This window comes from Staurois parvus, unplaced genomic scaffold (assembly GCF_062004578.1).
Source record: "Staurois parvus isolate SC_StPar_1 unplaced genomic scaffold, SC_StPar_1.0 ptg000153l, whole genome shotgun sequence".
NCBI lineage: Eukaryota > Metazoa > Chordata > Amphibia > Anura > Ranidae > Staurois > Staurois parvus.
Genome location: NW_028317949.1, coordinates 24,275,532 through 24,285,770, shown reverse-complemented (window position 1 = coordinate 24,285,770; position 10,239 = coordinate 24,275,532). Strand labels below are relative to the sequence as shown.

General features: G+C 39.1%; 1 protein-coding gene across 3 annotated transcripts in view; it reads right to left on the bottom strand.

Moving 5' to 3' along the window:
- Positions 1-215: 215 nt before the first annotated feature.
- ZCCHC2 (zinc finger CCHC-type containing 2) overlaps positions 216-10,239 on the bottom strand; it is a 139,425-nt gene continuing 129,401 nt past the window's right edge. For 2 of the 3 annotated variants that reach the window (XM_089674863.1, XM_089674864.1), the window contains exons 12-14: positions 9,461-9,589; positions 4,625-6,085; positions 216-4,077 (exon numbers count right to left, since the gene is read on the bottom strand). In XM_089674863.1, coding sequence (XP_089530989.1) covers positions 4,010-4,077; positions 4,625-6,085; positions 9,461-9,589 — 1,658 coding nt within the window. In that variant the 3' untranslated portion in view covers positions 216-4,009. The remainder of the gene's footprint in view (positions 4,078-4,624; positions 6,086-9,460; positions 9,590-10,239) is intronic. The other variant, XM_089674865.1, reaches the window with a different exon arrangement.

The window sequence follows — 10,239 nt, the reverse complement described above, 5'->3', positions numbered from 1 at the left end:
AACATTTTTTTTTCAAAACTTTTTTTGTTTATAGCGCCAAAAAAGTGCACAGGTGATCAAATACCACCGAAAGAAAGCTCTATTTGTGTGAAAAAAAGGATGTAAATTTCATTTATCTACCATATTGCATGACCGCGCAATTCTCAGTTAAGCTAGTGCAGCGCTCTATAGCATAAAAAAAAAATGAAGTAAATTACAGTATATATACACCACAGTTTGTAGATTTATTTTTTATTTATTTCAGGTACTTATATAGCGCTGTCAATTTACGCAGCGCTTTACACATATATATTGTACATTCACATCAATCCCTAACCCTCAAGGGGTGTACAATCTAAGGTCCCTAACTCACATTCATACATACACATATTAGGGCCAATTTAGAAAGGATCCAATTAACCTACCAGCATTTCTTTGGAGTGTGGGAGGAAACCGGAGAACCCGGAGGAAACCCACGCAAGCACAGGGAGAACATGAAAACTCCATGCAGGTGGCGCCATGGTCGGGAATCGAACCCATGACCCATTTACTGCAAGGCAGACGTGCTAACCACTAAGCCACTGTGCTGCCCATGCTATAACTTTCACACAAACCAATCAATATACACTTATTGGGATTTTTTTTTTTACCAAAAACATGTAGCAGAATACATTTTGGCCTACATTTATGACTAACTTTGAGTTTACTATATATTTTTTATAGCCTAAAGTAAAAAATATAGTTTTTCTTCAAAATGTTCGGTCTTTTTTTGTTTATAGTGTGAAAAATAAAAAGCACAGGTGATCAAATACCACCAAAAGAAAGCTATTTGTGTGAAAAAAAGGATGTAAATTTCATTTAGGTACAGCATTGCATGACCACACAATTGTCAGTTGAAATAATGCAGCGCCGAATAGCAAAAAGAGGCCTGGTCATTGGGGGTGGGAATCCTCTGGAGGGCAAGTGGTTAATGTAATTGTCAATAAAAACCTGACACTTATGAAATGCTTGTAATTATACTTCAATATACCATGTTAATATCTGACAAAAAGATCTAAAAACACTGAAGCAGCAGACTTTGTGAAAATTAATATTTGTGTCATTGTTAAAACCTTTGGTCATGGCTGTAGATCCAGATATTATCAACTCGCATATGGTGAGAGTCCTAGAAAAAAAACATTTTCTGTTTTCAAAACCTCCATCAAAAGAAAATAGTCCCAATATGCAGAGTCCTTATAGAGCTGGTTTTGAGTTTGTCTGTTTTAGTCTGCCCAGGGGTCATAGTGTTGCCAACTGCTGGGGAGTATTCATTTTCTTTATTTGTTCCTCCTCTGCACTAATACTGTTAGAGTTTAAAATTCATGTCCTACATTGTGTGACTTTTTTGTATCCAAGTCTAATGATCCATTTCTACTTTGTATTTACAGGTTGCAGATCAATGTTCAAATATAAATCAATAGGAAACGTGAGCAAAAAGCTTTCCTGTTTTTTTATTGCTGTTAATTCAAGGAAATAAGTTTGCATAAAATTCAGAATCTGTTCTAGAAATATAAGTAACCTTTCCAGTACATAACAATTGAAATATCAAAGAATATGGTAAACATACAAATAAAGAGAAGGTAACACCTCACTCTTGAAGTATTGTAGAATCCTCCTATCTCCTTTTTGCTGCTTTAATCCTTGCTGCTTAATCTAACCGAAGAGGAATCTTGTACTACACCTTCGCTGTGTTCAATCATATCCAAAATACCTAGATCAAATAAAATATTTATAAGATTTTCTTCTTCTTAAATTAAAGCTTTTTTGTGAACTTTTTCTATGTCAACTACACATTTTGTCATCCTCAAACATCATATTTTGATGCAGTATAGCTGGGGAAGACAAAAATAGTTTAATTCAAGATATCATCAATATATATATTTTTTTTTTTCAAGTTTTGAAATTCAAGAAGAGACTTTTTGCAATAAGATTTTAAAGTTTAAAAAAAAATTCTCTATGGTTTTAGTCACCATATTTTCATTTTAAATATGTGTTTATAACAAGCCTACATTTACCTGTTCTGAAAGAATAGAATTAGGACCTACAAAAAAAAAATGCATCTGCAAAAAAAAAAAAAAAATACTTCCCAGCAAATGGAAGTTAAAGGAATGCGCACAAGGAAAAAAACAGTAATATTATGCTGGTAAATGGCTGCCGTTTGACACAGAATACACACCTATCTCCCAGATAACCTCAGTGCACAAGGGTATGTCAAGCATTACCTGGAATCAAGAAATTGTAGTGCATATATTGGCTTTTTTAAAAAATATATATAGAAACTGTAAAACAGCAGCAAACATCTTAAGATGACATGACACTGACCCTAAGGGCAAGGACAGAATAGTGTCTTTGCACACTGAATTTCTTCAATGAAGACCACAATATGTTTCCTCATATTAAAGAAAAAACAGTACTGTGAAAAACATGAAGGCTGCCATTACTGACCTCACCTCCTGAGAATGCTAGTAGCCTGGTCTTCATGCTGATTCAATGGCTTCAAAACTTGGCATCACAGACTTGTAACAATATGCATATCAGGGGTTCTGACTGTACTCCAACTTTCACATGTGCATGATAGTTCTGGGACATTGATTTATAACACATGGAAACTAGAAACAGCCAGGCAACTGGCATTTTAAGAAGGCAGCTCTTATTTTTCTATCACTACAGGTTTCCTTTAATCTGATCATTGCTTCAGCAGTGAAATGGGCATACATGGGAAAACACTATACTCCATCATAAAAGTGTGTGTTCCCGAAGATGTTGCATTTAGCTTTTGTTGTATGTTTCACTTATGTAATAGGGCAGGGTGCTTTCCCACACATACTGATATAGCAATTTTCAGACTAACATGGACCATGCATGTAGCGGTTTTCAGTTTAGACAACTGACACATATAAAAATACCACCTCAGATCCTTAAAGAACACAAAAATAATCATCTTCACATTATGAGATATGCTCAGTGGTAGATTTGATAAACAGAACAATTAAATAGTTAACTCTACTACTCTTTCCAATTAACAAGAATAGTCTTCAAAATAAAGGACTGAAACTTCTCATACTTAAATACTGTAATATGTCTTAAGCGTTAAATAAATTAGGCTTGGATATGCCTTGCAGAGGCACCATTGTGCTCTGCCACAAGGATAACCCAAAGCCAGACTGCATTGACAGAACATTTCTGTCTAAATTCAACAGCAGTCAGATAAGCTTAAAGAAAACCTATAACATAGGTTATTTTGTTTTCTACAAAATAAAAATACTTATCAATCAAACGTCAAACTGTTGCAGTTAACATAACAGCAGATGCAAAGGGGCGAAGGGGTTCTCTGCATCAACAGGATAACTTGTTATGAGAGGTCTTCCAAGTCACCATCTGAAACTAAATATTCAGATACTTCACTAGCTTTTGACTTGGAGGTGTTAGCTCTTACGTTTTATAGGCATGGTTTTACCTAATACATAGAACTCAAAAGGGTGAAGAAAAAGCATCTTCAATACACTTACAAAGTTGAACTTTGCTGTCTTCCTGTTACACACCAAACTTCTGCTGTGACTTTTGAATCTACAGCTGAGAGCTTTACATAATACACTGTGCGCTAGACAGAAGATGCACTACAGATTCAAAGATAAGTCACAGAAATGAACAACGGAACATGTCACTGAAATATCAGGAACATTTACATTTTTGCAAAACATTGGGATTCCTCTTCATCTCGGTTTCCACCACACTGTAGATCCAAGCATCCTAGGCAGGTTATTTTGCCTCTGTTCATCACGTAAGGCCTTGCCCTGTTGAAACCGGTATGCCATGTACACTTCTTCAGTTCGAGGTACATAATTCATGGCACAGTAATGGGCTTCTTGTCACCTTGAAGTTGTAAACACTCTAGCTCCTAAACCCATCATGAAAAGGAAAGTGAATTTTCCATATGGTAACGTTACAAGTAGATTCAACGTACATGTAATAATTTTTTTGTGAACTGGTGTCAGTCAGTAGAATCCAAAGAATCATGAGAGGGATTAGGGAGAGGTGCATACCTCAGCCTGAAAGTGCCTAAAACAGGAAAGAGAACTTCTGAGTCAATGTTTACAAACTAGAAAAAGTTCAACAAATATTTATGGGGTAAATAAGCACAAAATCAAAAAGGCACTTTTTCAGTGGGTGATTGAGCATCACAGTTGCTATAGTAACACATGGTGGAGACCCATTCAACAGCCTTAACCTTAATAAACGTCTTATGGGGGGCAGTTTTTTACATCCCCCAATATTATCTTAATTTCTTCACTTGGCTACACAAGTTACACATTATAAATTTGCAATACAACAGACAGACATTGAGTTACAGAGGCACAGGAGTTTTAAGTTATTAGACACACAAAATACAAAACAAATACAGAGGGACTTTACCAGCTTGTTTTCAGTTTTTAGCAAATGGTCAGAATGATTCATTAGAATGGTCTACACCATTGTGGCCAGCAAAGTGGGAGAACAGGACACACACGCGTGCGCGCACACACACACACACCCAAATACCAATCATGTTGAAACAGAAGAAACAAGAAAATTTAGAAACAAGTCCTCTGGGAAGTATCACGATTACCTTGCTGATTGGCCTCCATAGGTGGTTGCTTACAGTCCTGTGCATAATGACCAGCTACCCCACAGTTGAAGCATGAGATATTGCCATTTTTCTTAGCCACCGATCCATTAGCGTTGCCTACTACATTGGTTGCTGGGTAAATTGGGTACAACCTAGCAAACCCTGCCATCTGCTGCATGCCATAGTTGGCCTGGCCACCAAGCACAGGGTCATGCATTAGTCCATTGTTATAGGGAGGCTGATGCAGGAAGACAGGATAGTGTGTTCCATTGCTCTGGTGTGCTTGGTTGAGGTAGGTGCTATTGCAGATTGATGGCATAGGAAATGGAAATGGAACTCGAGTGAACATCTGTCCAGGGATTGGATTAGGATAATAGTAACTGCCCATCGGTACTCCACAACTGCATCGACGTCCACAAGAGACACATGCCCCAGTGCCCATTTGCTGTGGTGATAAAAGCGTGCCATTTGTGCTAGTATTACCAACTGCCGCACTAATGAAAGAAGTGCTATCACTCTGTGCAGTACTGTGGGTCAACGCAGGGCTTGGACTGGGTGCAGGACCAGGGCTATGGGTAGGAACAGTGAGGGGAACGGCAGACTGCACCTGACCTATACCAATATTAGTTGGCTGAGGAGCAGCAGCATTCAGCACATTGGTGTTAGGAGCAGGTAACACTCCACTTGGAAGTGATGGTCCAGAAAGAGGGTACGGGACTGTTGAAGGTGCTGGGGTCAAGTTAGTGCTTGAAAGAACCAACTTCACATTGGTAGTCGGAGATGCAATCCCCAAATTTCCATCCAGATGAGGCACTACCTGATTAAGACTTGCTACTTGTGAAATTGGTTTACTGAGAGGTTCTGAAGCAGTCACAGGAGAAGCTGTAAAGCCCGCATGGTTGTGAAATGAAATAAATCCAGCATTGGCAGTTCCCAAACCCATATTAGTCTGTGTTGATCCATTAACAGTACAAGCCTCTGCTGACCCCTGAGTTGGTACTTTCAGCCTGTGAACTGGCATTTGCAAAGCGGGGCTGCTGGGTGAACAGTTCCTTGGAAGAAAAGTGGAAGGGACAGGCATTGAGGATTTCAGTATATCAATGCACTTCTCTGGCTCCCCTATGGTGGAGGCTACAGTGGCAACACCAATTCCAATGGAACTCTGGTGAATAACCTCTCTCACAGGGGGAATAGAAACTGGGCTGACTATCATACCCAGAGTTTTTCCTTCTGTCGGAAGTGGATGCCCAGGCTCCAACTTCTCTATGTTAGATGCCATCATGGAGTGCAATGTATTCAAAAGAGGAAACTGCGTAAAGTTGCGACCATTCAAGGGTTCATCAATACTTTCTTCATTACTAGTAAGGTGGTCAGATAACTTGGCTGATGATGTATTTACTGAACCAAAAGTTGGGAATCCAGGAACATGTTTGCCAGAATCCTCTGAATTGCTGTCTGTGTCTGTTAAAAAAAAATATATCAAACAGAAATGAAACTGGGAACAGTTGAGAATATGATTATGATAAACTGAAGACATTTGCAGTTGTATATTGTTTTATAAACAAGTAATGATACTATAAGAATTTCGAAACAATTTGAAAACCAATTAAGCTTTTTAAATGTGATCTTAAAAGTAACCCTCAGCTGATTTTAAAGTAAACCTGGACTGCTGGCATATCTAATCATAATGTGCTTATTTTCAATTCATATGGGTCTGTGACATTTTTACTTTTTAAAAGCAATAAATTGGTTTTGGATTTCTAAAACACTACTATACTCTGGGTGAATGATTACCTCTTGGAATTGTGTATGAAATAAGCAGTCCACAACTGCAGTTCATACACCTGATGTAGTTTGAATGAGGCAACTCACTATACAGTAAAAGTATGATATTCTAAAATGACTTGTCAAGCAGTTTGTTCCACCCTGTGCATGCTTATGTACAGTCAGCAGCATTTCCTAGAGATGATGCAGCTGTATATACCTTAAAGTGGTTCTAAAGGCACATTTTTTCTTAAAAAATAAAAACTTTATTAAATACTTTATAGGTATTGCACAGAGTGGTCCCTTACTTTACCTGTACAGTCTTGAGTCCCCTGAGGGAACTCTCTGCTCCTCTTCTCTGTGTTCACCCTCAAGAAGCCATGTGCAATGGGAGCACATGTGCAGGCATGCTCCTGAGCCAGGCTGTGTTCATCCATTGGCACACAGCATGGCCCTGCCACGCTCCCACCTCATAGTATTTGACTGACAGCAGCAGGAGCCTATGGTTCCCACTGCTGCCTGTGTCATCTATAAGAAAAGGAAGAGAGGAGTAGGGCTGCACATGGGCACATCACTGGATCGAGAGAGGACTCGGGTAAGTGTTTAGGGGGGAGGGTAGGATCAAGTAGTTTTGACTTTAGAACCACTTTAAGCTGCTTTTATGTTTTAGAAGACCAATCTTGAAGTCATAAGACAGAAAATACATTTCAAACCTGTAGCCCCCCCCGATAGTTGTTTTAGAAAGGAGTGTAGCAGAAGTAACCATGGCTCGGTTAGAAAGATAATCATGCTTTCACTGTCTTGTCACTTAGACTAGACAGATAAAAGTGTAATAACTTTTTTTAAATGACTTATTTAGCCTAAATTAAGGTCATCAGTTCAAATCCCTAAGATGGCACTACCTGCCTGGAGTTTGCATGTTCTCCTTGTGCCCGTTTGGTTATCCTCCTGGTACTCTGGTTTCCTCTCATGCTCCAAACACATGCTGGTAGGTTAACTGGCGCAAGTAGAACTTGCGAGCTGCAAGCTTCAGTGCATTTAAAACTGGGTGCCTATAGCCAATTTTTGCTCATTCAATCATGCTACTAAAATCATCAGCAATCAGACATAGGTGAATGTAAAAGCTATTGAGTACACAAATTTAGAGCATGATGTTATTATTAGAGGTTAATCGTTCCAATATGCTACACTTCACTATTCCCTACGTATACTGAACAATCGTTAACATATGCTTAGTAGCAAGATTGTACTAACAAAATTGCCTGTGCTTCCATCCTTAATGCCATAGCAATGTTAACAAAAATGTGTAGAAAAACACTATTTTTCAATATTGACTTCCAACTCTTTGATATACAGTCAGGTCCATAAATATTGGGACATCGACACAATTCTAACATTTTTGGCTCTATACACCACCACAATGGATTTGAAATGAACCGAACAAGATGTGCTTTAACTGCAGACTGTCAGCTTTAATTTGAGGGTATTGACATCCAAATCAGGTGAACGGTGTAGGAATTACAACAGTTTGCATATATGCCTCCCACTTGTTAAGGGACCAAAAGTAATAGGACAGAATAATAATCATAAATCAAACTTTCACTTTTTAATACTTGGTTGCAAATCCTTTGCAGTCAATTACAGCCTGAAGTCTGGAATGCATAGAGATCACCAGGCGCTGGGTTTCATCCCTGGTGATGCTCTGCCAGGCCTCTACTGCAACTGTCTTCAGTTCCTGCTTGTTCTTGGGGCTTTTTCCCTTCAGTTTTGTCTTCAGCAAGTGAAATGCATGCTCAATCGGATTCAGGTCAGGTGATTGACTTGGCCATTGCATAACATTCCACTTCTTTCCCTTAAAAAACTCTTTGGTTGTTTTTGCAGTATGCTTTGGGTCATTGTCCATCTGCACTGTGAAGCGTCCAATGAGTTCTGAAGCATTTGGCTGAATATGAGCAGATAATATTCCCGAAACACTTCAGAATTCATCCTGCTGCTTTTGTCAGCAGTCACATCATCAATAAATACAAGAGAACCAGTTCCATTGGCAGCCATACATGCCCACGCCATGACACTACCACCACCATGCTTCACTGATGAGGTGGTATGCTTAGGATCATGAGCAGTTCCTTTCCTTCTCCATACTCTTCTCTTCCCATCACTCTGGTACAAGTTGATCTTGGTCTCATCTGTCCATAGGATGTTGTTCCAGAACTGTGAAGGCTTTTTTAGATGTCGTTTGGCAAACTCTAATCTGGCCTTCCTGTTTTTGAGGCTCACCAATGGTTTGCATCTTGTGGTGAACCCTCTGTATTCACTCTGGTGAAGTCTTCTCTTGATTGTTGACTTTGACACACATACACCTACCTCCTGGAGAGTGTTCTTGATCTGGCCAACTGTTGTGAAGGGTGTTTTCTTCACCAGGGAAAGAATTCTTCGGTCATCCACCACAGTTGTTTTCCGTGGTCTTCCCGGTCTTTTGGTGTTGCTGAGCTCACGGGTGCGTTCCTTCTTTTTAAGAATGTTCCAAACAGTTGTTTTGGCCACGCCTAATGTTTTTGCTATCTCTCTGATGGGTTTGTTTTTTCAGCCTAATGATGGCTTGTTTCACTGATAGTGACAGCTCTTTGGATCTCAGCGTGAGAGTTGACAGCAACAGATTCCAAATGCAAATAGCACACTTGAAATGAACTCTGGACCTTTTATCTGCTCATTGTAATTGGGATAATGAGGGAATAACACACATCTGGCCATGGAACAGCTGAGAAGCCAATTGTCCCATTACTTTTGGTCCCTTAACAAGTGGGAGGCACATATGCAAACTGTTGTAATTCCTACACCGTTCACCTGATTTGGATGTAAATACCCTCAAATTAAAGCTGACAGTCTGCAGTTAAAGCACATCTTGTTTGTTTCATTTCAAATTCATTGTGGTGGTGTATAGAGCCAAAAATGTTAGAATTGTGTCGATGTCCCAATATTTATGGACCTGACTGTAAGTTCAAAACCGGACTACCCCATTATTACACTGAATCCATTTTCCCATTCATACAAGCTGCCCTTTTTGGTGCCAACCTCTGTCTTTCTCTTCTTCACTTTCAAAACTCTCCCTCCTGTTATGGCGGGGGCTAGGTGGTGAACTGTAACTCTCAGAAGAGGTCTCGCCACACGTTTCATGCCCCGACCCAACTTCCTGTGTTGCATCTAAAAACAAAAGACAAAGAAATGTTCTTTTAAATATTTTTGCCTATAGAATAGCTATAATTTGATTGACATTTGACTAAATCCAAATAATTACTCATCTGGAATTAGGAAAGAACAAATAATTGTTAGAAAAGAAAAGCCACCATTGAAGTCAGATTTGAGTTTGTATTCTTTAAAGTGGAATTACAGATAACTACAATTATGTGAAAACCGTACTACAATATTGACAGGTAACTTGTATCTGTCAAAAGCAGATTGGTGGTGCATGAGAGCAGTGTACAGATAGAATCCATCTACATGTCACAGTTACGCTGTCTGAAAGCAGTGGCTGAAATACACTACCTAATGAAATTTGAGGCCTATGTCAACTTTTTAAGGGCTGTTTCACATTGCTGAGCTGCAGCTTGGCCACAGCGAGGGTGTACTCGTGGTTTCCAATACTACTATTCGTGGTGCACCGAAATGCAAATTCTGGTGCCGAAACAGAAATTTCAGGATGCACTTGGCCAAAAACCGAAATGTCTGCGTATATGTTTGGGTGGGGAGGCTTTAATTTTTCTTTTGTTTCTCTTTTTTTTTTACGTTTAATGTGTTTTTGTTTAACTTATAATTTTATTGCTAGTACATAGGGGACTAATAGTCCCGTATGT